Source organism: Baudoinia panamericana (assembly GCF_000338955.1).
Source record: "Baudoinia panamericana UAMH 10762 unplaced genomic scaffold BAUCOscaffold_11, whole genome shotgun sequence".
NCBI classification, from domain to species: domain Eukaryota; kingdom Fungi; phylum Ascomycota; class Dothideomycetes; order Mycosphaerellales; family Teratosphaeriaceae; genus Baudoinia; species Baudoinia panamericana.
Genome location: NW_006911267.1, coordinates 1,086,249 through 1,111,635, shown reverse-complemented (window position 1 = coordinate 1,111,635; position 25,387 = coordinate 1,086,249). Strand labels below are relative to the sequence as shown.

The 25,387-nt window shown below is 54.0% G+C and overlaps 13 protein-coding genes across 13 annotated transcripts; 7 read left to right on the top strand and 6 right to left on the bottom strand.

The window, feature by feature from the left end:
- BAUCODRAFT_37382 (glycoside hydrolase family 43 protein) lies at positions 1-1,703 on the bottom strand. The gene has a single exon (XM_007681108.1). The coding sequence runs from the start codon at positions 1,277-1,279 to the stop codon at positions 305-307; it is 975 nt and encodes a 324-aa protein (XP_007679298.1). The 5' UTR covers positions 1,280-1,703; the 3' UTR covers positions 1-304.
- Positions 1,687-3,069, top strand: BAUCODRAFT_250252 (uncharacterized protein). Its single transcript, XM_007681522.1, has 2 exons — positions 1,687-1,779; positions 1,850-3,069. Exon 2 carries the CDS (start codon positions 2,163-2,165, stop codon positions 2,769-2,771), a length of 609 nt encoding a protein of 202 aa, XP_007679712.1. The 5' UTR covers positions 1,687-1,779; positions 1,850-2,162; the 3' UTR covers positions 2,772-3,069.
- BAUCODRAFT_26899 (uncharacterized protein) lies at positions 3,040-4,498 on the bottom strand (the record flags this gene model as incomplete). The annotated part of the gene is made up of 3 exons (XM_007680973.1): positions 3,040-3,357; positions 3,409-4,406; positions 4,465-4,498. 3 exons carry the CDS (start codon positions 4,496-4,498, stop codon positions 3,040-3,042), a joined length of 1,350 nt encoding a protein of 449 aa, XP_007679163.1.
- A 576-nt stretch (positions 4,499-5,074) lies between these two features.
- Positions 5,075-5,699, top strand: BAUCODRAFT_37381 (uncharacterized protein). The gene has a single exon (XM_007681107.1). The coding sequence runs from the start codon at positions 5,145-5,147 to the stop codon at positions 5,301-5,303; it is 159 nt and encodes a 52-aa protein (XP_007679297.1). The 5' UTR covers positions 5,075-5,144; the 3' UTR covers positions 5,304-5,699.
- A 919-nt stretch (positions 5,700-6,618) lies between these two features.
- On the top strand, positions 6,619-9,226 carry BAUCODRAFT_53895 (uncharacterized protein; the record flags this gene model as incomplete). The annotated part of the gene is made up of 2 exons (XM_007681141.1): positions 6,619-9,138; positions 9,200-9,226. Coding segments are annotated over 2 exons (2,547 nt in total), but the record flags the coding sequence as incomplete, so codon positions are not given.
- Positions 9,227-9,800: 574 nt separating this feature from the next.
- BAUCODRAFT_249790 (uncharacterized protein) lies at positions 9,801-12,167 on the top strand. The gene is made up of 6 exons (XM_007681521.1): positions 9,801-10,213; positions 10,289-10,372; positions 10,425-10,512; positions 10,563-10,994; positions 11,123-11,515; positions 11,566-12,167. Exons 1-6 carry the CDS (start codon positions 10,195-10,197, stop codon positions 11,684-11,686), a joined length of 1,137 nt encoding a protein of 378 aa, XP_007679711.1. The 5' UTR covers positions 9,801-10,194; the 3' UTR covers positions 11,687-12,167.
- A 149-nt stretch (positions 12,168-12,316) lies between these two features.
- Positions 12,317-13,395, bottom strand: BAUCODRAFT_248537 (uncharacterized protein). The gene is made up of 3 exons (XM_007681520.1): positions 12,945-13,395; positions 12,787-12,892; positions 12,317-12,703 (listed from the first exon to the last, which is right to left on the bottom strand). Exons 1-2 carry the CDS (start codon positions 13,089-13,091, stop codon positions 12,794-12,796), a joined length of 246 nt encoding a protein of 81 aa, XP_007679710.1. The 5' UTR covers positions 13,092-13,395; the 3' UTR covers positions 12,317-12,703; positions 12,787-12,793.
- A 1,050-nt stretch (positions 13,396-14,445) lies between these two features.
- BAUCODRAFT_125499 (uncharacterized protein) lies at positions 14,446-14,814 on the top strand (the record flags this gene model as incomplete). The annotated part of the gene is made up of 1 exon (XM_007681519.1): positions 14,446-14,814. One exon carries the CDS (start codon positions 14,446-14,448, stop codon positions 14,812-14,814), a length of 369 nt encoding a protein of 122 aa, XP_007679709.1.
- A 706-nt stretch (positions 14,815-15,520) lies between these two features.
- BAUCODRAFT_75758 (uncharacterized protein) lies at positions 15,521-15,978 on the top strand (the record flags this gene model as incomplete). Its single annotated transcript, XM_007681172.1, has 3 exons — positions 15,521-15,577; positions 15,643-15,680; positions 15,810-15,978. 3 exons carry the CDS (start codon positions 15,521-15,523, stop codon positions 15,976-15,978), a joined length of 264 nt encoding a protein of 87 aa, XP_007679362.1.
- A 1,076-nt stretch (positions 15,979-17,054) lies between these two features.
- BAUCODRAFT_142111 (uncharacterized protein) lies at positions 17,055-18,976 on the bottom strand. The gene is made up of 2 exons (XM_007681518.1): positions 17,669-18,976; positions 17,055-17,615 (listed from the first exon to the last, which is right to left on the bottom strand). Exons 1-2 carry the CDS (start codon positions 18,612-18,614, stop codon positions 17,272-17,274), a joined length of 1,290 nt encoding a protein of 429 aa, XP_007679708.1. The 5' UTR covers positions 18,615-18,976; the 3' UTR covers positions 17,055-17,271.
- A 716-nt stretch (positions 18,977-19,692) lies between these two features.
- On the bottom strand, positions 19,693-21,164 carry BAUCODRAFT_76276 (uncharacterized protein; the record flags this gene model as incomplete). The annotated part of the gene is made up of 10 exons (XM_007681201.1): positions 19,693-19,735; positions 19,783-19,934; positions 19,982-20,232; positions 20,299-20,413; positions 20,459-20,548; positions 20,605-20,648; positions 20,710-20,788; positions 20,842-20,855; positions 20,919-20,978; positions 21,032-21,164. The coding sequence occupies 10 exons, from the start codon at positions 21,162-21,164 to the stop codon at positions 19,693-19,695; spliced, it is 981 nt and encodes a 326-aa protein (XP_007679391.1).
- A 287-nt stretch (positions 21,165-21,451) lies between these two features.
- BAUCODRAFT_37360 (uncharacterized protein) lies at positions 21,452-23,302 on the top strand. The gene is made up of 3 exons (XM_007681106.1): positions 21,452-22,622; positions 22,673-22,900; positions 22,957-23,302. Exons 1-3 carry the CDS (start codon positions 21,935-21,937, stop codon positions 23,109-23,111), a joined length of 1,071 nt encoding a protein of 356 aa, XP_007679296.1. The 5' UTR covers positions 21,452-21,934; the 3' UTR covers positions 23,112-23,302.
- A 57-nt stretch (positions 23,303-23,359) lies between these two features.
- Positions 23,360-25,080, bottom strand: BAUCODRAFT_114165 (uncharacterized protein; the record flags this gene model as incomplete). Its single annotated transcript, XM_007681517.1, has 1 exon — positions 23,360-25,080. Exon 1 carries the CDS (start codon positions 24,821-24,823, stop codon positions 23,360-23,362), a length of 1,464 nt encoding a protein of 487 aa, XP_007679707.1. The 5' UTR covers positions 24,824-25,080.
- Positions 25,081-25,387: the final 307 nt, after the last annotated feature.

Genomic DNA, 25,387 nt, shown 5'->3' with positions numbered 1-25,387 from the left:
TCATGTCGTCATCGTGGCTGTGACACGTATCATCATGCCGGTGCGTGAACACAAAGGAGAAGTGGAACAAGCTCGAAGGGCTCAAGAAGTCTGACCATGGCACACCGATCGACAAATCGCTGTAGCAGCCTAATTGCCTGGTTGTTGGGCGATAAGATAATGCTTTTACCAGCGCTACTTATACAGTGGACCTCAGCTAGGCGTAATGAGCAGGTTCCACATTTTTCTAGTCGTCAACCTCAGTGCGCGCAACGCCGGACTCTCGCTTCGTACTTGCATCCTGCAACCGCGAATCGAAGATCCCTCAAGGCTGCGGTTCCGCCAGCTTGATGTGGCCTTCGTTGTCGTAGACCAGCTCGCGCATCTTCACAGACCGCAAGTGGTTCTTGCCCGAGAGGCTGGTGTCGTGGTAGAAGAGGTACCATTTGCCCTTGAACTCCACAATCGAATGATGCGTCGTCCAGCCTTGGACGGGCTCCAGAATACGACCGGCAAATTTGAACGGTCCAAGCGGAGAGTCGCCGATGGCATACACAAGATAATGTGTGTCTCCGGTTGAGTACGAGAAGTAGTACTTGCCCTTGTATTTGTGCACCCAGGCAGCTTCGAAAAAGCGGCGGTCATGCTTGCTCGCGTGAATCAGCTTGCCGTCGTCATCCAGAATCTCAATCTCCTTCACGTCGCCGCTGAAGGAGCGCATGTCATCGGTCAGCTTCGCCACACGAGGCAACAGCGCAGGCTCGTCGCCACTAGCCTCCATGTCGTCATATGCCTCACGAACGAACTTACCCGTCCTCCAGCACTGAAGTTGACCGCCCCAGATACCGCCAAAGTACAGATATGCCTGGCCGTCCTCATCCACGAAGCTGGCTGGGTCGATAGAGTAGCTGCCCTTGATAGGTTCGGGGTCGGCCTTAAATGGCCCTTCAGGCTTATCGCCCGCGGCAACACCAATGCGGAAGATGCCGTCCTTGTCGCGAGCTGGGAAGTAAAGGTAGAACTTGCCGTTCTTTTCAGCGGCGTCCGGAGCCCACAATTGCTTGCTGACCCATGGCACATCCTTGGCATGCAGAGCAATACCGTGGTCGGTCACTTCTCCGCCAACAGATTCCATGGAGAAGACATGGTAATCGTTCATGTCGTATTGGTCGCCATTGTCATTGTCAGGCTGGTCAGTCTCGCGGTCATGGGACGGATAGACGTATAGTTTGCCATTGAACGCGTGTGCGCTCGGGTCCGCGGTGTACAAATGGCTGACGATGGGCTTTGGGTCCGACATGTTGTTCGAAATCCGTTCGTAAATCGGGTCTGGTTGTTGTCTCCATGATGCACTCGAGCACAAGGGCACAATATATCGAAGCTCCAGCTCGAGCTATAGCCGAAAAGGTACTTACAGTGTCAGTTCAGTCTTTAGCCTAAGTGGCCGAAGCGCGGCTCTTCGTAGAGGCGGCAGCAGCCGCTGCGTCGAGAACGGTCCGAAGTCATTGAAGAACATATATTCCGTGGTCTGGAATCAACGTGTCAAAACTTCTTCACATAGTTCGAAGCAGCCATGCTGTCGATGTTGCGACCGGGAAAGGGTGGTCAATGATCGCCTGCGGAAGACCAGGTACCGGACATTGGTCCGCCTCCGGTCGCAGAGTGCCATCTGGTCTCCTTATGATCCGATGTCAGACTGGGGAAACGAGGACATTCTTGAAGGCCAAGTGAGATACGTTAAGATCAAGCCTCGGCATAATTACAAGGTCTGTCGCGTGCGTACAATGCACCTCCGTTTATGTAAGCGCGTACGATGTTGGCTGGAGATCTACTGGGGAGCCGGCGATCGGTAGGTTGAAACGGAGCACAGGGTGGCTCTGCCGTCCGCAACCACGTTTCGGAGTGGTTGATGGAAAACGACACTGCGCTTGGCGCGCAGATCGACCATGTGTGTTAGGTTTCCACCCGGCGCCTGATACGTTGCCGGAACTCTGACTGAAGCCACTGCAATGTCACTTTCCAACTCGGGAAGTTGCGATGCTCGATGCAGGGCTGTGAGCACCTCTACCGTGACGTCTACCACATTCGGGACCGGTCAGTGGCACGGGAGTGCGGTCATAAGCGACGCGCTGCTCTCTTACTTGACAATGGATTGTTCAACTTCTATCACGGTGTAGTGGAATATGGCAGGCTCTGCTCAGCGCCACGTCACAAACGCTATGCTGCAGAATACAATGTCGATGGTGGACAGTAAGCAACTCTGTTGGGTCGATGTCAGTAACCCTAAGGAAGCAGCAAAGAAAGTCAGGGCACGGTCGGCAAGACGAGGTCATGACTCCCGTTCTAGAAAGAATCATGACCGTGAGGCAGTCCTCAGGCGAACCGCCGCTCACCGTAAGAGCCAGTCAATGAGCTCGACGACGCCTCAGCCAGCAGCGCCTCCCATTGTGACAGGAATTACGTCGCCCTCGCAGTCTACCCTTTCGCGTACCGAGACGGAAGCTAGAGATATGGTGAAAACCAACAGCAGCTCAACATCATCACCGAGGCGGAACTCGTCTTGGCTCGATACCGTCCTTGGGGAGCCATCAGATGACGGTGCCGCTGCTGCGCAGTCGCGAAACGAGCAACAACTACACGCATCAGCACCAACACTAGTTATCGCACGTGGCGCGTCGACTGCTTCAGGCGCGAATGAATATAAAGCTTGTGGAGCCCACTGCACGGCTTCGAGCGGTGCATGGCCGATACGAAGTCAAGTCACCCAGCCTTCGCTGACCCAGGTCGGATGAAGTTATGAACAATTTGGCTGTGCAACGCACGGAGGAGCACAGGACTTAGACCAACTCGCACTCTGTGGGCAGATGTGTCTGGACTTCCTTGCACCAACATCCAAGATGTTTCGCGCACGCATGTGGCTGGGTGAACCGAGAGATTGTGTTACAGGCCGCACGCCCAAGTAATAGACCACAACAACCTTTTCAACAACTTCAAATACCGTTCCGATCCAGGCGCCGCTATCAATGTATAAATTGGAGAATGCAGTTTTAATGGCCATCATCACGTAGCCGTGGCGCCAAGTGGTGCCGGTGCCACAACATCGATGGCGTTTCTGGCTCCCATATCGAACAGCGGCGAGATACAACCAGACCGCAACTCGTTCGCTACTTGCGAGCTGACGGAGTGCCATCTCTGCATCGCATCAGCTTCAGCATCGAAAGCATACAAGGGACGATTGTGCATTTTGATCGTCTCGGGGTCGATCTCGCCTCCTGCATTAGACATCCTGAGTGCACTATGCCATCGATCCCGGAGGTCTTCGCCGTTGTGCCGCGACCGTTCTGTGCGCGCGAATCGCAGCTTCTCGTACGTGCGGGTCTAAAACCATCAATCAGCATTTATTGCATCTGCTCGCCGGCTGAGACCTACAGCAAGTGGTACATTCTCCTTGCCAGCAAGCTTAAGGCATATAGCGAGTACGGCAGCGCTTTCTGTTGCCTGGCTTGCACCTTGTGCACTCGTTGGGAGATGCGGATGGCAACTGTCGCCAAGAAGTACGATCTTGTGGCTACGACTGGTCCATGTCTGCAGCGGATCGCGATAACAGATTTTCCAATCCAGGCAGCTCGGCGTCTTTCTGATAGCAGCGACGATGCGCTCATCGAGGCCTTCAACGCACTTCCAGACCTCATTCAAGTCGCCCTCTTGGTACCAGGATTCCGTGATCTCCATGTCTTTCTCATCGCTGAGCTTACGCGTTAGGATCCAATTGAATTCCTCGCCGTTGCGCAGAGTATTTTGCACAACATGAGTATCTTCACCAATCCAAATGTTGACACAGTCTTCGTTGACGAAATCGCTGCACTTTGGATCGCCCCTGACAATAGAGCCTGGAAAGTACGCCCGAAAGCAAGAGTACCCGCTCGATTTGGGATGGTCCTTGAAGCCGAGAACAAGCTCTCTCGCTTTGCTTTTTATGCCGTCCGCACCGACAATCACGTCTGCCTCGACCTCTCGGCCGTTGGCGAGAAAAACTGACGGCTTTTCTTCGTCGAAGGCTACCACTTCATGGTCCATATGGACTGGAACACCAGCATCACGGACAGCCTTCAGGAAGACCTCGTGGTAGTCACCGCGGTGGCCAATATAGCCGGCCATATCCATCAAAGGTTGCTGCGCAAGAATCTTGCCGTCATGCCAGCGTCGGATCTGCATATTAGGCGCTTGATTGCCGATTGAACAAAGAGTGTCGTAAAGCTCCTGACCGCCCCATCGCCGCAGGAGCTTCAGTGCGTTCTCGCCGAGTCCGAGACTATCTCCGAGTCTACGGAAGGTTCTAAGGCGCTCGAAGACGGTTACCTCGAATCCTTGAGCGTGCAGTGCGAGGGCGCAGGCACAACCTCCTAGACCCGCGCCGACAACGATGACTTCAGGTCTAAGTTAGTGCTGTTATCGAAATGGCTGTTTAGATTCGGTACGAGGTACCTTTGAGTGGCTGCTCCTCACTTGTCCCACTCATTGCTTTCAGGCCTTCAGGCGGTCCTATACGGTCGTTTTGTGATCTTTCTTCAGTGACTAAACCGCGACTTTTTGACAATATACGCAGGTCGTGTCGCTACCATTGTCACAACAAACGGCTTGCTCAGAGAGTGTCCGCCTCATGGACAGATCATATAGAGTAGCCATATATGCGGCGGTTTTCCGTCTACCAGGAACTGCCGGGGCACCACATTAGGAGCGCCTATGTTTTGCCTAGATGGAACAACCGCGCCTCCGCATTCAGAACCGCCCCACTGTGGGCCGCCCTGGGGATACGACTGGGGCTACGGGACGTACAATGTATGTATGTGCAACATCAAGTCTGTGGACGGTCAGTGTACCATTTACACGTCCTGCGCTGTGCGACGGAAGCACTCCGTATCTGTATCGAGCCTATGGAGATTGAGGCAGATAGGAACGATGGGCGGCATACCAGATCTTGACCTGCCACAGACACCTTCTCTGGCTGAAAGACACAATGGCTTGCCGTCTCGTCTTACAACGGAAGCAAAAGCCGCACCAAAACGGCTGCACAGCAATCGAACCTCCCAGGTATCACGAAGCCAGGCATAACTGAAGCCAGCTTGCTGCCGCCTAGTGCAATGGAAGAAGCATTGGCGGCCTGAATGCGAGAGTTGCAACAGAAGGTGAGCACCGACGACAACGTCAACCGCAACCAGCCGTTAGTGGACGATTGGGACTTCGAGCTTCCAAACACACATGACACTTCCCATATCAACGAACAGGTTGTCTGCCAAGGACGGTACCGTCAATATCCGATGTGACAACTGTTCCCAATTAGGTACAGGCTGAAGATCGATGGCATCTCCCGCGCGAAGTGGACTGGCTGAACTGGATGCCAAATGCGGCACGTTTCATCTTCACGCCGAGCGCGCCGACTTCAGGCGACGATACGCAGATCATCCATGATGTGGTCCCTTGTGGCCGTGAGAAGTACGGCTCCAATCGCCTCCTTACAAACTGCATTGCACGCAGAGGTCAGTTTCCGAAAGCATTGCGCACGCTGCATTCTCGCATAGGCAGTTTTGGCCATGTCCACAGATCTATCATGTCGCGAACGTCATCTTCGACCGTGCACATGCGGAGCAGAAGTGGTGGGTGGTGTGCCTGCTACGAGAGCTCGTCTGGGACTGCGCAAAGGAAGGGTATGGAGAGTACAGGTGAGTTCCGAAACTGCAGTAAGCTTTGGTGGTAGGATGACTGACAGCTGCTCGCAGAACGCATCTTCTGTTCCAAGATCACTGTTCCAAGATCAGGTGGCCAGAATGTGGGGCTGGAACAGCCAGGCTCTGCTGAAGGTAAACGAGAACGTTAAGGATGCTTTGGGTCTGACGGCATTCTGGCGACCAGTCCATCTGGAATGTGGCCGAAGAAGTTTGGTGCTGAAGGATACGAGTTGGGTGGAGAGGACGAAGAGATGGAAGTCATTAGGTCCCAGACTCTAGGCCTAGGGGTGGGAACCCCGTCAGACTTTCCATGCCGCAGGCGTTGTTGTTTTGTGAGAGCAAAGAATTCGACACTGTAATGCCGGGCACCCTGCGTCTTGATAGTAGCACGGGAGAGTCGAGACTCTTCTATTTAGGCAGCGTATTCAGCCCTGTATTACGTCGCTGCCGCCGGAGTTAAGGGTGTAAGGTCCGCTCCCTTCTTTGCTGAGGTGATCGGTTCAATCAGTAGCTCATGCACACTCCGTAGACTCTGTGACTCATTGCTTCTGTGATATTGATGCGCGCTCTAGTCCGTTGGAGGCGTAGTAGCTAGTGAAGGTTGTGCTAGACCACAGGAGTGCTGCTTGGCGTCCGCGACACTCCAACTTCCAGTCCAATGACCCCTCGCACGCACTCTCTTGCGCTCTGTTTCTGTCGAGTGTTCCGCTTCCAATTCTACCTACCTAGGTCTTGACTGTGCGCTGGAAAGTCGAGTGTTTTTCTGACCAAGAACGGTCCGCTTGCGTGAGACACGCCCCGCCAGCAAGGGAAGGCACGCGAAACGAACTCGCTGTGCTGTTCGCGGCGCAAGACTTGATACACCACTGCTAGTGACATTCGGTAGCGCATGATGCCCGGAACGAACAGCGGCCCAACCCCTCCCTCGTCAACCTCATCGAATGGTGCATCACCGGACAATCAAGCATTTCGCGTGGTACGCAAGCGCAACCGCATACCGCTCTCTTGCGCGCCATGCAGACACCGCAAGCTAAAGTGCAACCGCGGACACCCATGCGACAACTGTACCAAGCGCGGCGACACGGGCGCATGTAATTATGCGACACCCGGCGCTCGCAAGAGGAGTGGCGCAAATGGAGCGAATGCGTCGCCGGACGACATGCAGAATCGCATCGACCGACTGGAGGGTCTGGTGCTGTCGCTGATGACCAATGGTGGCGCGCAGCCAGGAGCGGCAGCTGCGGCCCAGGCAGCCATCACTTCTAGTAGGAGCAACAGCTTCAGCACGGGCTCGGACCACCGACTGGATGCGGAAGGCGCGGACATGATACGAGAGGAGCCGGATGGCGTGCACGGCGAGGACGACAGCGAGGTCGATCAGGTCTCCAAGACCATTGGCATCATGAAGATAGACAATGGCCGGGCTGTCTTCGCCTCGGATGAGCACTGGTATGCCATCTTGGGCGAGATCAGCGAAGTGAAGCAGTACTTCAAGGACCACAAAGACGACTATAAGCAGCATATGGAGAAGGTGCAAGCAGCCAAAGCGCACGAAAGCCCTGGAACAGCCTTCTTGTTGCAAGGCCCGCCCGCGAAGAACAAAGGGGAGCTTCTGGCAGCGTTTCCATCGAAAGCGGATGCCGACCGTCTCATTGCGCGCTATTTCAACGCCTACGATCCTTCTGTGCACATTATACATGGTCCGTCCTTCCAGAAACAATACGACAGGCACTGGCAGGCTCCGCATGAGACACCCGTGGTGTGGATGGGCTTGTGTTTCGCTATGATGACACTCGCGCTGCAGTCGTATCATCGAGCCGGTGACGAGCCTCCACAGTACATGGGCAAAGCGATGGAGATGTCGCACAACTATAGGAAGCTTACCGCGCAATGTCTGCTACTTGCAGATATCACGCAGCCCATCGCGCAAGTCCTGGAGACGCTCGTATTACACTTACAAGCCGAATATGGTAGGAGTCGAGACGCAGAGCCAGGCGTGCTGCTCATGGTGAGCTTATGCGTGCGCCTGGCAATGAGGATGGGCTACCATCGTGATCCAGGCCCACACGCAATGATTACTCCATTCCACGGCGAGATCAGAAGGCGCGTGTGGAACTTTGTCCGCTCATCTGACATTCACATCTCTTTTCAGTTCGGCTTACCGGCAATGGTACGACCTGACCATTGCGATACGCAGATGCCACGTAACTTGTACGATGACGAGCTTTACGAAGACATGGCCAGCTTACCACCCTCAAGACCGACCTTCGAGGCGACCCCGATGAGCTACGGGATTGCCAAGGGTACGATGACCCGGCTCTTTGGACGGGTAGTAGACCGCTGTCAGTCGATCACTGAGCCACCCTCATATGATGAGGTGATGAAGTTCGACCAGGAGTTGCGGGAAGCACGATCTACGCACCCGCCTCTGTTGCAGATGCGTAGCTTTCACGAGTCAGCGCGTGACCCAGCGAACCTGATCATGCAGCGCATTGGGCTAGAAATGGTGTACTTAAGAAGTCTTTTTGTGTTGCATAGGCGTTTCATCTCGAGAGGCAGAGAGAACACGCGGTATGCTTACTCCAGACGGACTTGCATCGATGCATCGATGCAGCTGCTGGATCTGCAAGCGACGCTCCACCGTGAGTCCCAACCGGGTGGTAGACTGAGAAGTGTGAAGTGGTACATCTCCTCGCTAACAACACACGACTTCCTCCTGGCCGCGATGCTCGTTTGTCTCGACCTGTACCATACGCTGTTGGCTGAACGCAAGGGTCGCAGAGTGCCTTTACAACCGACGTCCCCGCTTTCTACCGATCTGTACGCGGAAGACAGGCGAGAAGAAATGCTGAAAGCTGTCGAACACTGCATCATCATATGGGAGTACCTCCGCGAGGACAGTATGGAAGCGTACAAAGCTTCATTGACCTTGCGGGTCATGGTAGACAAGCTGAAGGAACATCAGCGCATGATGGAACAGCAGCAGCAATCACCTCCGCAGCAGCAATCGCAAAGCGGGTCATCCACAGTCCCGATGATGCAGCCAGGTCTTCACCGGGCGCCTAACTACGGTATCTTCCCGAACGGCCGTGTGGGCGGAATCAACGCGGATGACCTTCCGCCGGAACAGTCTGCGGCTATGACGCTAGGGATGCTGTCGAGTGGCGGTATGTCGCCGAATGCGGCTTTCTCGCAAGGGGTTGGAGGAGGCAGCCATGCAGAAAAGCAGACTGGCTATCCAGCAAGCATGGCAGCGCTGCTCAACGAGCCGATGCCACTGCGCACCGGACTGACGCCGCAATACTCTGGTTCCGAGAGTACGACTGGGGGCGGCATGGCAGCAGGTCCTGCAAGTCCATTCAGTCAGATGCTCGCGGGCAGTGGCGCCAACGGATTTATGGGGATGGATGGTCTAGGCGGGGATATTGATTGGGTAAGTGGTGGCGTCTCCGCCCTGCGTTCGGCTGCGAACATGTTTGCTGATAAGTTGGCAGGGTGCATGGGATCAGTACATTCAAGGCACCGCCAACACTTCGATGGTCGACCCGAATATGCAGCTGTGGCCGATGAATTTGGACGTCGGCGCATTCGATGGCCAGCAAACACAGCAGCAAACGGGGCAAGGCGCATCGCAGCCGGGCTCTGCTGGAAGTCCAGGCGGTGTCTTCATGGGTGCGGCAACGCCGAATATGATGCAGTAAAAGGACCTTTTCGAAACTTACAGGCGGCTGAGACCTCTTCAGACGCCTGCAAGCTTGGGAGCGTGTGGAGTTGACGAGCGGTTACACAGGTTCTAGAAGTGGTGTGCGGTCTGTCAAGGGTGCCGCTGTAGACTAATGCACGGTGGCGTGATCGCCTGTTTCTCTGCGCGTAAACGAGCCGTTGGCTGCTTTGTACGACGCTTCAGCTGAGGCGGCAGAGTCAACGTGACGTTAATCTAGTCGGCGGTTATGCATCCAGGACCAATCGTTGCTCCAGGGCTGTCGGATCAAACAAGACATCTCGCCTTGGCATCGACCGCACGTTGGGCCGAAGCCCTAACACGGTTCGGTTTCCACCTGCATTGCGGTGGAGCGGAGCCGCAATGGTGACCCGAGGAACCTGCACGACACCCTTGGTCAGGGTGGGGGCGCTGATCGTGACGCTTGCTTAGGCCACGCTGAATCGCCGTAACTTTCATCGCGACATACTGTATCACATACATCCACTACTTCGAAAGTGGGAGTATCTTTGGTCCGAGTCAATACGAAGGTTTCGGTTCGACCGGTCTCAACGCCGTTCCGTATCTCCCCTCGCTACAATTCTACTCTTCGCACCTCAACCTTACTTGCGCTATTTTGAAGTCCAATAGTACGTCGCGCCACGCCTGGACGAACAGCTGTGTTCTGGTTCGCCAGCCAGAAGCCTAATCTGTATGCTCCGTGAACCCTGGCCACCGACTGCGGAAATTCGGAACTACACAGCCCTGCCCTCGCCGCGATAGTGTGCCATGGAGGCTGATCCGTACAGTACGTTGTGTTACTCTGGCGGGCCAGCGCTGTGCTATCATCGGCCATTATGTGGACCGACTGACGCTCTACTAGGCAACGGGACGGCGAGTAGCGACAGCAAAAGTCCCTTGGGTCAGCTTGGCTTCTTGAAGAGTCTCGAGAAGAAGCAGACGAAAGGTGGGTAGAGTATCTGACGAGTCATAGGCGTCTCCGCTCATGCGTGCACCAGATGGCCAAACGCCCAAGCGAAGAGGTCCGAAGCCTGATAGCAAGCCTGCGCTTACTCGACGGCAGGAATTGAACCGACAAGCTCAGCGGTATTACACTAACTCGTGACTTGCGGTTTGGGTGCTGATGCAGTGCACAGAACGCATCGCGAGCGCAAAGAAATGTACATCAAGGCGCTTGAACAAGAAGTCTTGCGGCTCAAAGAAATGTTTGCCAACACGACCAAGGAGCAAGACCGCGTTGCCCAGGAGAATCTTCGCCTCAGGGCGCTTCTCGCGCAGCACGGCATCAAGTACGACTTCGACTCGACGCCCATCAAGTTTCAGCGAGAGCCGAGCAGCTACGGCCCAAGCTCAAGTGACAGCATGTCAGGCAGTTACGCAGGCGGCACAGACAGCACTGATTTCAGCCCTCCGCCAATGCCCGGCCAACCGTCCGCCAGGAATGGCGCTGTTAGAACCGGCGCGGCACCGCACATGCAGAGTATGGCGCAATTGCCGACAACTCGCTTAGACTATGACTCAATCGGCATAGACTTCGTGCTAACGTATGATGCCCACGGTAACCCAATGTACCAGCGAAGCCACACCAATCCTTATCCTTCACCACCACCGCCGCCACACTGATACTTTGCCTTTTGTCGGTATGCTTTGCGTGCGCAGAGAGGATTCTGTAGCTGACTACTTACTTCTTGCACAGGCTCGAACGACCATGCATGGACCACATGCAATACCTGATCGTGCGTTCTCACAACCCCGAAAACCAACCCTTCCACCACCCCATGGAGAATGCGGACGACGGAGAGCATGAGCACATGTCGGGCCACGCGCTCATGGCCACCGCACCGCCACACAGTCACATCATGGAGAAACCGGACGAGAAGTATCCGTTTCAGATGCCAACCGGAATTGCCACGGACACATTGACGAAGCTTCTCGACCTGAGCAATCGGCTGCCCTTCGATCATTATACAGAGATCACACCTATTATGGCCTTCACCATCATCCTGCGAGATGAGAGGGTCGGCCAACTGACGGCGGCGGACTTTGAGACCATCAAGGGTGATCTAAGTACCAAAGTTCGGTGCTACGGGTACGTTGACTGTCTATGGCTGGAGTGGTATGCACACTGACCTTGGGTAGCTTTGGAGCGGTTTTGGAAGAGTTCGAGGTACACGATGCGCTGGAGGGGGTCTTCGCCAAGAGGGATGCTGTACCCCTGCTGAGCCGGACAATGGCAGCACAGCAAATCTCAGTACATTAAGACGTGTGTGTCTGCAGGGTAGGCAGGTAGGCCATATGGTTGGTCGCCCGCACCTGTATATGCAAGCTCGAATGAGCTTGCTTCATGATCGGATGAGTGACGGCCAGGTATCATTCATCTTACCAATCTTGATCTTGCCGTGTATACTGTCCAGGTGGGTAATGGAATGCCCGTTCTCCATTTGGAGCATCCAAACGCCGATGCGGGAGCTACCTTGCCCCGATGTTATGAAATAGCGCTATCGCTGCAAGAGGGCATATTCCGTCCCAGCGATCGTATACAACCACTCGAAGCGACCACTCGCTAAGCTATCAGCGGCAAATCTTGCACCTCTGCAGCTGCTGGCCGCTCGCAGTGGCGATCAACCGATGAGCGGCAGTCACATGAGCTGAAAGCCATGCAGGTCGCCGTAGGAGCTTACATCTGCAAGCCTCTTCGCCCGCTTGTGGAGAAGGACGGATCGATCAGGCGGTGGATGCGGGGTTCGGTCTCTGGGTGGAACAAGCCAAATACCTCATGAGGTGGTTGTCCACAAGCGAACATTCGAGGCTGTACAAGCCTCGTGTGTTACTCCACGACGGCAACGGACTCATGTCTGACAGGCTCCATTGATTTGGAGCGCACAAGCTGCATGTTGTGCTAACTCCAGAGGCCTGGAATGTCACAGATACGAGTAACAAGACAAACATTAGACCGCGAGGAGTTCAATGATACATGGCTTCGTATGCATGTCGGTCAGACAATGCAACAAACGCTCCCGGTTCTGAAACATCTTTCCGGATGCTCACATGTATAGATCAGATAATAGCCGTAACGCCATGCAACGTTCATAGATGAAACCAGCTTTCCAAATCTCATATCGACACCGACCCGCTCTATTCGTACAGACGACGCGCTCGTCATACCACTCAACGTCTGCGCCTTATCTCCTGCGGTGTAGTGATCGAGACTGTAGCTGATATATGCATAGAGGGGCGGAGATAGACCATGTCTCGTGGCTTGCAGTTCCGCAGTTAGCTGCCGCTTGTCAGTCCAGGTCGATAGCTTGGGTGAAGCGCCGTCTCCACGTGACGAGCGAACGGAGCGCTCGGATGGCGTACCCTCTCCTTAGTTCACTTCGGTACCGCATGCAGGGCATTTCTTGCCTGGTATCACCCAGATGGTCTGGCCTTTGGCCAAGCATCTAGGGCACCGTCTTCCAGGAACCTGTCCAGTTGTAAACGGGGCATAGACAGTGTGTGATACGCCTCATACTTACTGGCATCATGCGCACCGGCAAGTCGCTGGCTGATGGTATGGGCATACGCCTGAGCGATGCATCGTCAAGTGGTGAGGTGACGATCGCTGGTAGCAGCTCGATGCCGAGCCTGCGAAGTTTGTCGTAGCGACGCTTGCTGAAAGACATCTGTTCTGTGTGATGAAAAGCGACAGTAGAGACGGAACCGAAATATTGAGGCTGGAGCTGTATGACCCACGACAAAACGGACGAAGAGATATGCTTGTACTGGTGGGAGGAACGCTTGCACTTATAGCATCGTCATACCGCCTTTGCTCGTGCACTTGAGCAACCTTTCTGTGCGAGCCTTGAACCGAAAGAGCATAGCTTGGTGTTCTGGCTCTCAGAAAGCGGTTCTGTGACAGGTGTAGCGTGAGACACGATATCAACAGGGAATGGACCTCAAGCAAGCGGTGGCCTGCACCAAGTTGGCGGGACTGAAATCTGTTGTGTCCAGCATCTCTCGGATCGAAAGTCGGTACACGTTGCACAAACGACACCCGTCGAGCTCATACATGTCAACGCTTGTGTTGGTCCCGCAAGGACCGCGGAGGAGCGGGCCTGAACTTTCTAAAGAGTAGGTCACCTAGCGGATGTACTCTCGCAGCACTGCATTTTGACATGAGTCAACATGCTATCTGCGGGAGTGGTGGTCCGGCGTTGGTTCCTTGATCCAAGGAAGTTGCATTGGAAATAGGCTGCTTCTGTGCGGAAATTGTGCGCTTCTCGGCGGCCTGTCATCGGAACAAAGAGCCGCGCATGCTGCACAGAGCCGTCTTCCAATGTTCATGGACACGAGAAGAAGTCACGGACGAGCTGTCATGTAGCACAGATACTAGAGCTTGATATGCCGGCGTCCGTAGCAACGACGCTCGCCATGGATGATTCGCGTGACGCTGTAGCCTCTTCGTGCTCATCTTACGTTGTTGAGCGGACCGACAGGAGGCCTGGGTTCGTTTGACTTCTGAATGAGATTGTAAACTTTTGCGACCTGTAGACATTTGCGCAAGCGAGGTAGTGGCTTTCGGCATGGACCGCAGTGCCTCGGAATGCAGGCCTGCATCGCATCGAGTCTTTTAGCTCGGCATGGCAACGCTAGGCGTTCGATGGGGCAACACCGGTACTGGTAAGCCACCATGGGCTTGCAGATGCAATCTGGGATGTCTGGAGGCCAGAATGTGACCAGGATGGGCTGCTCGCGGTCTGTGCTGACTTCTTATATGCTTCATAAGCGGTGTAAGCGAAGGCTGGCACATTCATACAGTCGCCGGCAGGAAAACAACCATCATATGCCGATGCTGCAGCTTCACAGGCAGCCTAAACTCACGACGCAGGCTCCGTCGACTGGTATCGCCTCCTTTACTTGGCAGTTAGGTTAGTTTGGCTTTGGACATCACGGATGTTTCAAGAAGCGTTGTAGAGCAGGCGGATTCTGATGGGCGTGCACCCCGTATCTGATTTGTACTAACCAGGGAACCGATGTATGACCATCTACGGAAGCAAGGGTAAAGACTCCCCTAAGACACCTTCTGCGTTAGGCTTCGAAAGACTCATGACATTCGATGGGCGGCTCCACTTCGCTCAGTCTTCTCCAGGGACGGCCGTTGCGTGGCCCGTTGCGTGGAAGTTTCGCATCAAGTGCCGGAGTGCTAGGCCCGGTGAAGCCGGTCGCATTTGCCAAAATCCTACAAGCTGGATCTGCTGCACACACTACCACGTGGCCCTGTTGCAAATCCATGCGATGTGTATTAGTACTGGCAGGAAAAGGGCGCCTTCAGCCGTAACTAAGATCGACCCACCCAGTTGCAACAACGGCTTATCAGCGAGAAAAGCGGACGACGTGGTGGCATAAAGACCTTGAGAATTTGTCGCTGTACGTATCTTCTACATACTGTAACGCCAGATCGCAAATGCTCGATCTGCCGAATGTCTGTGCTACAAGCTGCCGGTAAGCTCAGGCCTGGTACTTTCTATTGCCGGTAAAGTCTTAGTTCGGCGTCGCAGCTTGTGGACGCCGAGGATTGCATGGCGCACAGCTTGCAGCTTCTGGTTGTCATGCTTGAGCAATGATGCCGGGGTCGTGCCGGTCACCGCAATGGTTGAAGTACCAAGCCGATGTGGATAAAGACCTCTTGTAAGTAATGCCAATGCCAGCGCTTATGGTTCTCCGAGCATGGGTAGCATACGGGTGCCAGACACCGGAAAGTTAGCAAGAAACAGGCGGTAATGTAGTTTGATAACATCGCTTGCTTCCAGACGAGGGCTGAGGCAGACCGCACTGCAAAGTACTTCAACAGCGCCGAGCAATAGTTCAAAATCTGCCGCTTACACCAGAACATCTGCACGTCGATTGCGACAGCCTGGCAGATTAGGACTTTATAAAGGGAGTGTTACTCAAGGATCGATAGTGTCATTTCGTGTGGCCAGAAATCTTCGCTCTAAGGATTCGCTCCGGGAGATTATCGGCTAGGTCTTCCAGTAAAGACAGCACGTCATTCGGACCTCTTAGCGATGTAAGATAGCATTGTACAACCAAAGGCACGAAACTCGAGTGCAATATGGGTCAAGATCCCGAGCGCGAAGTCAGGTCCTGGGGGTTTTCACGGGTATTCAAGGTAGATTTCGTTGCAAACCGACATCTGCAGTATCCGAGCTATCTAACCAGGACTCATACATGCAGTGGAAAGACCACGCTGGGGCTTACTACCCGCCACACCAGTAGATCTCGCCTATGGAACTTTACTCCTGTCTGAAACGACGCTGATGGTTGTGACGCTGACTTCCAGGCACTCCGGGTAAGCCAAAGCTTTCCGAAGCAAAGCTTTGGATGTTCAATAACTAGAACAGTTTAACCACGCATCTGATCCTGCAGGGCGAGCTTACCATCACGTATCCGGACGACCCTACACCGACCAAGGAGACATTCAAGACCGGTAGCAGACTCGATGTTGCGGCAAACCGAAGGCATGAAGTCTGGATAGGCAATGAAGGATGCACCTATGTCATTGGCGAGTAATTGAGCTCTGCAATTGGCGACGTTTGCCACGCAATGTACCACCATAGCCGATCTGGAGCGGGATATTGCCACCACCTCAAGATAAAGTGTAATCTGCTCGTGAGAATTGGCATGAGGATGCCAGCTCCAGTTACATGAGTACATAGTACATCGAGTGGCGGGACTGAGCGCCACGCACGATCTCGACATGATGACCGCCCGTGCGAGCTTGTGTGGTGTTGAGACGGTGCCGAAAAGCGTAACGAGAATGGGGTGTGATAGAGTTCCGCATCAAGCCTCCATCTCTGCTTCATCTCCTCAAAAGGCCACAGCCTTACATGCAACGAGCGCTCCGTGTGCACGTAGCCACGCCTCGGCTACATACAACGACGCCCACATGCTGAACCACGTCTTGTTTCAACGTTGCAAAGCCGGATTGACTTGACTATCTTCCACCTGTAGGATAATTCCCAAGCCTTCACTTCCAGCCCCAAGTAGCCCCGCCATCATTTCCGTCCAAAATAACATGGGTCAGGCAAAGTTTCGGCCGCGCGTACAACCGTGTGCATCAGCTGTACGAGCATGACGAGCTGGCGATGTGTATTGCGGTCGCGCACGCGCTCTTGTCCACCTCTGACCTGCCTCGCCACTACCGCGTCTGGACGCTCACCATGCCCGGCGCTTCCTTCAAGAACGGGGGCGATACACTGGCATTATGTTCTCCCTTGCCAGAAGTGCCGGTTCGCCCTTGCCGACAAGAACGTTCGCAGGCTGAAACGAAGCTGAGTCCTGTGGCGTAGCACGGCGCTACAATCCCAGACACTGGAGTGATCGCAGCTGCAGATGCAGTCGCCACTTCATCTGACAATGCAGGAAGTCACGTCGTAGAATTCACAGAGTGGCTCGTCGGGGCGGCCGCAACGGGAAAGGATGAAAGGGTGGTGCTTGGGACGGACCTATGCGAATTTGTCTGCGGCCAGCAATTGGCGGTCGCAGAGCTTGAGACACCGATAATGTATAAGGTAACCTTTGGTGCTGTCAAAGTTCGGGTGCGCTGCTGACCAAGTGACGAGAGGAATCTTGTACATTCGAAAGGTACGAAACGCTTATGTTGCTTGGCCGGATCCCGTCGAGAGAGTTTGAGTCGGTAAGTTTCTAACGTCAAACAACTTAATTATCGGGTAACGCCACTAGCCGATTGACCATTGGCACCTACATTGTTATCGTTTCTTGCGTTGTGTCTTCTTCTTCGCGGAAAGGCGCGTAATGGCATTGATGCTGTAAAGATCAAAGTTCTGAACGGCGAGCAGCCGACTACTTCGCCATACCAAACTCCAAAGCCGCCAACGCGTCTGCATTCGAGAATGCTGGCAGGCCCTTCTTATCCTTCTTATCGTCCTCTGTCGTCCTCGTCATGGTACTTTCAGTATCAGGCCTCGCTTCCATAACATCCATGAGCTGCTGTAACTTCTCCCACTCTCTTTGCTGCTCGTCACTTAGACAGATCATACCTCCTTCACCATCGTCGAGTAAGGAATGCCGGTACGGGCTTCTGGCGCTCGTCGATCGCAAGAAGCCGTTGGCGGCGTTCTTCGGACTGTACGTCCGGTGCTTGGACAACACACTTCCACCGCTAATCGGACGAGGCTGTTTGATATCTGAAGACGGTCGTTAGCAAAGCACACGTCAGAACGTTGCGATCTCCTCGTACCTGAGCCTCGAGTTGCCATGTGGATGGGACCATCGGAAGCAATATTGTGGTCAAGGGTGTAAATGCTGGCTGGGCTGGCGGTTTTGGCGGCAACAGACTCCGGCGTCCGCACGCCATCATCATCGACTAACGCAGGGACTGGAGGTAGCGGCGGCGGCTCGTCGTGGTCGTCGTCTGGATTACTGCTCTGCCACCAAGAACCCCGTTTGCTCTTGAGGGAGGCCGACGACTTGCTACGACCGCGCTTCAATGCATTGCTCAAGGATAGCCGCCTACTCTTGCGCTTCTCCACATTCTCCTCTAAGGACGGTACCATGCCCGTAGTGGGGTTGATCAGCTCCGCGGCCGAGGCAGGGACACTGGGGACCGGGGGAATGATCGATCGATGACCGCCGAGTACTGACTGCCGTCTCTCGAGGCCACTTTGCGTTGCAGACGACTTGCTCCTTTTGCGAGAACCTTTCAGAACCTCCGCGAGCGACCTCCTTCGACTCTTCCGCTCCTCCACATTGGGGCCTGGTGCTTTGCTCCAAGGTAGCGGTTCGTTTGCCGTGATGGCCGTAACAGGGCGAACATTTGGCTGGCTTTTGACGTGAGCTAGAGCTGGCCGGGCGGGTGAAGGCATTGGCGGTAGGGCGGTAGTCTCCTCTGCGGCTGGAGGCTTGCCAAACCTACTCCGTCGTCTCTTCACTTCCGGTGCCGGTGCCTGTTTTGAGGTTTTGGTCTGGGTGTCTTTCAGTACACTCCTTGGGGCCTCAGCCCGTGGTGTTACACGAGGCAGCGCAGTCATAGAGGCAGCGCTCGTCGGTGCTTTGTACATGGTCGACTCTATCGAAGTCATCGCGGGCACAGGTTCTTGCGCTTCATATGAAAATGGTCGATGTTTGTGCTCGATCTCTCTCACTCGCGGCGACGTCAACGACGCCCAAAACGTTGCGAGACCCATTGCCTCGAACTTCCTTCAATGCGATACTGGCGGGCAGTCTTGAATGGTTGGTAGTCGGTCTGGTCCCTTTCCCAACCGTAATTATGTTGCAGCAGAAAGATATATTGGTAGGGATAAGTAAATTGCGAACAAAGTCACATATGCAACGATTGAGATCAGAGAACCGCACCCACACCTACGCCCGCCTCAACCTTTTGACTCCGTGAAGTCGTTGTGGCGGCTGTCGCCATGCCTTTAGGTTATGTCCTGTATAGAGGCTACCACGGTAGTTGAACGACGCGGCGCCCGCTAGTCAACGCCATGAAAGAGCAACCATATAAAATGTGGTGCATCCAGACGAGCTTATCTCCACGTAGTGTGAAGTCTGCTCGGATCATCTAGCCGTTAATGGCGTCTGCACCAAGAGTTAATAGACGACGCGCATCGTTCGCTAGTGTCCGCTCGGACATTCTCAAGCACCGGCAAAAGTCAGGTTAGAAGCGAAACTCTCAAGTCTCGATCAAGGGTCTTCCAATGCGTTGCGAGCAAGATATCGCATTCAAACAACTCCATATCTGCCCATGAGTGGCCGACAATAGATGCATTCATCAAATATAACAGGGGTTGCGTCAAGTCAAGCCCCAAGACAGGAGGATTAACGCCAAGGTCTGCCCCCGTCGATATTTTGGGATGTGTTCGAGGGTGTGGGGAGACCAATTCGATGCGCCAATCACAATCGGTGCAAAGGCTGAGGTTCATGAGCTGGAACCTCAGCTGACTATGTTGGCGATCCAGTGGACCCCGAAGTATCCTCGGTGGCTCGTCGTATCCACGCACTGCATTGTCTTTGCTTGTGGTAGCAGCGTTCCAACACATGGCACTTTGACTTTCGGGCACTGCTGGAATTGGTCCTACGAGACGAGAGCCTGCTATTAAACTTCAATGGTTGACCGAAAGAGACTGGTCCATACAAGTAGAATGCCAACTTCAACCGGACACCCTGTACAGAGAGTGAACTCTACCGAGGTATGTACAGCCGTGAGTCTGGCGAAGCAGACACCGCCTTTGAGGACGGAACTTGCACGTCTGATTTCATTGCTCATGATGCACTCACTTGTGGGCGTTGGCCGTAGCACACGCATCTGTCTCATGTCAGTTGGGGCAATGAGGGGTGGATGCTGCTACTCACGATTTCATCCATCCATGTATCTTTCTGTTCACAGCCTCTGCGCGCACTTTCGCCACGAAAATGGTTACTTCCTCCGGTTTCCAGCCCAAGACACGCGTGAATGGCGCCATTGTCCAGCCCTCTAGACCTTCGAGGAAGTTCATACAGCACCACTACGCCGGTCAGTGATATGAGCGTGCGCAAATACGCTAAGACTTACAGCGCCAATCTCCTTCATCTTCTTGTTTTTCGGCCAGTCGGTTGAAGGCCGCTTGACCAGCTTCCACGTGACATTTTCGAAGCCAGCATCCTCTAGTAGGTCCTTGTATTTTTCGACAGGCAAGAACGGTCGACCAGTCCGCTCGAAGACTTCGTGTACAAGCTTACCCCACTGCACCAGAGCGGAGTCTGCTGGCAAAGAGTCATCGTCTGCAAATGTCAACGCTTCCTGCTCGATAAGCTCAATCCAGCCTAAACAAGAGCAGTACAGTGGTTAGTCCAACGCCACGCTCACAACTTGACGCTGTGAGTACTTACCCCCGGGTTTAAGTGCACTGTAAGCTCTCTTATAAAACTGTGAGTGATCTGAAATAGAGCCGATAAGGTGACGATGGTGGATGAAGTCAAATCGCTCGTCGCCGTAGGTCCTGCGCTTGTGGTGTTAGTCTTGCTTCGCGTTGCTTCGGCACGGCTGTACCTGCCATTCAAGCTCAAAGTCATCGACTTCAAACCGACAGTTTGGTGGCACCCAGTCAGGCTGGATGGGGCTGAGATCGATGCCGAGCACCTAATCCGATATGGGATCAGTATTCGTCAAGTCAACGTCGGTTGTCGGTGACGGACCTGCGCCCTCGGGTAGGAATCGGCCATGTTGATACACCAGATGCCTGGGTTGGGTGGTTTAGTGTCATGTCAATAACTCGGGCGGAAACCGCAGTATTTCTGTACCTGTACCAGTCCCCAAGTCTAGGATCTCTTCTGGATCGTCAAGCGGAGCAAGATGCAATGCACCGTTCATCTGAAGCCGCTACTTCGAGGTTCAGCATCCAGACAACATTCGACAACATTGCCTGCTCGTACCTGGTTCCAGTGCTCTTGGAGAACGCAGTATGTGTCAACAAGTGTCCTGTAGGTCCGACCATTCTGCATCTGCGTACCAATGTCCATCCTGTTCAGCTCTTGCTCGTCATTCGGGAAGTGGTATTTGCCCGCTTGGTCTAACACTTTGGCGTCAGTGTCCGCCACGAGACGTGCATTTGAACGAGCATACAAGCATGATATCGTCTGCCATGCTCGAACTCATATCGTGTGACTGCGGTTTGCAAAGAGGTGCTGCTACTGGCCAGCGAAGCCCGTGAGCCGCCGAAAGTGCTATCATGATCCCACTCATCGTCTGCTTCCATCTCTATCGTCGAAGCGTTTGAAGTGTGCGGAAGGAAACAGCATATTGACGAAGCGAGAAGTAAGAGCCTAATGGCGACGGTGGACGGATTCCGACGGAGTGGTAACGATGCAGAGCCGGATATAGCTCGCCCACGCGACTTACGACTACAATCGTCCCGTACGCGTGAGACGAATGAGGCTTCATGTTATGAGCTCAGAACCACTGACTCGGATCACGAAGTGAAGTTGGGTGGGTATACACGGTATGACATTCAATCAATGCAATCTATCTGTACACGCCCACCATGTTCAAGGGTCCCCGGCTGTTGCATGGTGAGCTTTCCGTAGTTCGTCTTCCAAGCTCAACTGACTTCAGTTGAGACGGAATGATTGGCCAGCCATCCGTTTGACTGATCCACTTGCTTGTTCGGCCGCCCTCTTGTAGCTTCCTTGCTTGTGTCTTTCAACGTGGCCATTAGCTTGCATTGGTCTCGCATGCACTGCATATGTGCGGCACGAGTGAGAGCGATGAGGGGCAAACGAGGTGACACAGCTGCGTAGAAAGCCAGAGGTAGGTGACAACAAGCGACGCAAGAGTTTCTTAGGATACACGAGCCAGAACACCACGCGGCTCAAGTGCGACTGTGTGTATCCGTCGGAATAGCAAGGAGGTCATTTCGTCTGCAACAGACCGAAAACTGTAGCCCTCAGCGGAGTTGACCCTCTCCAAGACTCGCACGACTGCCCAGACCAGACGACCCGAGTATAAGGATCCGACTACCGCAGCAGCATGTCACAAGTGCGAGGCTGTCACCTCATAGGCAGCGTGCCGCTTCCCGACACGGAGACCGTACTCCGCCAATGTACTTCCGCCCTTCCTCATCGATTGAAGCGCATCCCTGATGGCGAGACGGGCTTCCGCAACTTGTTTACCACATGGCAGTCTTTGATGTTCCACGTCAGCCCGGAGCTATGCGTCAAATTCGAGTATAACAGGCCTGTACCTGCTGGCGAATTCTCCCAGCAGCAGGTAGACGAGGGCATAGAGAAGCTAGAAAAAGCCGCACCGCTTGATACTGGTTATGATAAGGTCGGCATCGAGAGTTATGGTGTCTTTAAGAAGCTTAAGGATGAAGGTGTGATTGCCAAAGACACAAGGTTCCAGGTGTCCATGGCGACACCGCCAAACGTCCTCAGCCCCTTCGTGGAAGCCCCGTTTCAAGCGAGAGTCGAGCCGCTGTACCAGGATGCATTGTACCGCAGCATGCGCACGTTGCAGGAGAAGATTCCGCATCAAGATCTTGCAATTCAGATCGATCTTGCCGTTGATACGGCGTTCTGGGACGGCTTCCCATGGTTCAAGCCATGGTTCGGCGATGGCAATATGGACAAGATCAAGGCGTACATAGTGGACTACACCGTTCGCATGATTGGCCAGGTGGACAAGGATGTTGACGTCCTGATACACAACTGCTATGGCAAGCCTCGAGACTGTAGGGTGAGGTTCCACCACTGACGCGATGTGTAGGTGACATGGAGCATCGACACTGGATCGAGCCAATTTCTCTAGCTTCAGTGACAGAGCGCGGCCTCCGCATATTTGAGAAGACACCCCACAACATTGATGGCTTCCACGTGCCGGTGCCGAAAAGCGCCATGGACAACCTAGAGAAGTATCTTGAGCCGCTCAAGCAGCTCATTCCGAAGTTCAAGGAGCACAACACCGATCTTTACCTCGGCGTGATCCACTACAACGGTAGGCTAACACATTCCCTACCACATCTACTGCACGCTGACGGTCTCCATGCTTAGATCGAGCAGCAACCGACAAGATGATTGCGGCTGCCAAGAACGTCTTGGACTATCCATTCGGCGTTGCAACGGAATGCGGCATGGGGCGTACACCACCCGAGGAGATCAAAGACATACTGCAGTTGTCTTGCGAAGTGTCAGAGCCTGTCTTTTGAGTTGTGCCGAACGTGGTGATCGTGGCTTCACTGCATGTTTAAAGCGAGCATATACGAAGCTGCTATAACAGTCGGCATGCTGGAGGTATTTGTTCTTGGCTTGATGCACTAGGATGATACCAGCTTATCTCAAGCAAATGTTGATTACGTTAACCAGTCAAGGCGACCCAACTATACGTTACAGCCTACTCTTTTCCTTTCTGTTAACGGCATCAGCATCCGCGCCGAGTCCGAAAGCTAACCAAGACTTACAGAAACCCTGCCAAGGCCTCCATGAAGGCGTCGTGGTTTTCTAGCATTGGCAAATGGCCTGCTTGCGGTATCGATGTGAAGGTCGCCGTCGGAATGCCAAAGTTCTGCATCGCTTCTGGAAGCTTGCCGTCGCCCTCTCCGGCAATCAACAAGCCAGGCGTCTTGATCTTCGGCAGGTGTTCTCTGATGTTGTAGTTGCACAGCGCTCCAGTACTCTGCTCGAACCCCTGTACGCTTGCCTGCTCAATCATCTGCCGGACCTTCTTCGCGTTGGACGACTCGTGATTCGGTTCGGTGAACCAACGCTTGACTGTCACCTCTGCAAGGGCACCCATGCCTTTCTCCTTCGCCAGTTCGACACGCTCACCCCATGCCTTATTGTTGGCAGGACTGTCCGCGACGTTGCAATCGCACGCCACAAACTTCTCAAGCATATCTGGGTGGCGGATAGCGAAGTTGATTGCTGTGACACCGCCCATACTTATACCAAGCACAGCATGCACTTTGTCGACCCCGGTACGCTCCAGGAGGTACTCCAGATCGTCCGCAAGAAGGTCAAATCGAGTGGGGTTACTGCGCTCAGCTTGTTGCGAGTAGCCCCGAGAATTGTAACGGAGCACACGATAGGTCTTGCCATTGACACCATTGAGCAGTGCTCGCGTGACGTCGTCCCAGATGTGCAAGCTCGTAAGTATAGAGTTCACGCAAACGATTACTGGGTCGTTAGGGTTGCCCTCCATTTGAAATTTCAGCTCTGCGCCATCTGTGGTGGTGACAGAGGATGGAGCCTCTTCCAGAGCGTCGAACTGCAAGTGGTGGGACCAGGTCCTTCGGTCGGACCATGTCACCTTTCCAATGACCTTCGCCCGCCACGGTGTCGCTGCGGCAGCTTTGTGCTCTGGCCCATTAAGGCCGTTCTTGGCTTCATAGTCATGAACAGCGAGAAGCTCCACCTGACCCGCGGGCGGCATACCCATCAGGCCACCAACCTCGAGCTTAAAGCGCCGCGTGCGGAGCCAGCCAGGAACCTTCGAGAGCATTTCAATATGCTCTTCTTCGTACCACTTGTTGAACTCATCTGCGTCCGCTTCAGGTAGCCTTACGGAAACGGCAACTTGCACCGGAGCGGGTCCTTTGGAGTCACCACGAGAACCGATGGTACTGTAAATCTTTCGGTCGAGAGATTCAAACGTACCCATCACCTTCTGCTCGCGCTTGGATCTCTCTTCACGAAGACGGGTATAGATGCGCTTCTCCAGCCAAGAAAGGTCCGAGACATCATAGACAGCACTCCATTCGGGACGGAGACCATCGGCCGCTTTGTATCTGTCTCCGGTTAAGATGAATGGAAGGCGAAGACGAAGCGGTCCATGCTCGGTATTATACCACTCATGGAAGGCATCACTGTCCGTATCCTTCGATGGCTGGATAGCTACAGCAAGATATCCGGGACCTTTCATCCTGCAGAGTAGATGTAATTTTGCAATGACCAGCGAACGTCAACCGAGTAGTGAGGATGCATGGTTCGGATTACGAGGGTCATAACCAATGCCTGTGATTTCGGGATCCTGATCGGCAAGCAGTGGACGAAGTCTCTCCGTGATCGCTCGAGCCTTAGGCGACAAGACGTAGAGAACGGAAAGGTCCGCGCCCGAGACGAATTCGATCACGCTTATTCTTTGCTTTGTCACGATTTCCAATGCCTGTTCATAGCGCCACACCATACACTCGTCGCGGATACACCTCTATATTGTAAGTCAGAGCTAAGCATCATCTAAGCGCCCATTTCATTCCTGCTTCCCGCCGTATCTCAGGGCTTCTAGAAGGCCTTCGATCCTATATAACCCCGCGCTTGCCACCCGATGCGACTTCTCCTCTCAACTTTCGTGTGCATAGTAGCGATCAGCATTGCAATCTACCAGCAAGAAAGTCTTCTAGAGTTCATGAGAGCGTTTCTCCGCAATAGTCCACTCAAGAACGTGATCAGAAGCCCCCTCACTCACCCAACAACGACCCGAACGCAA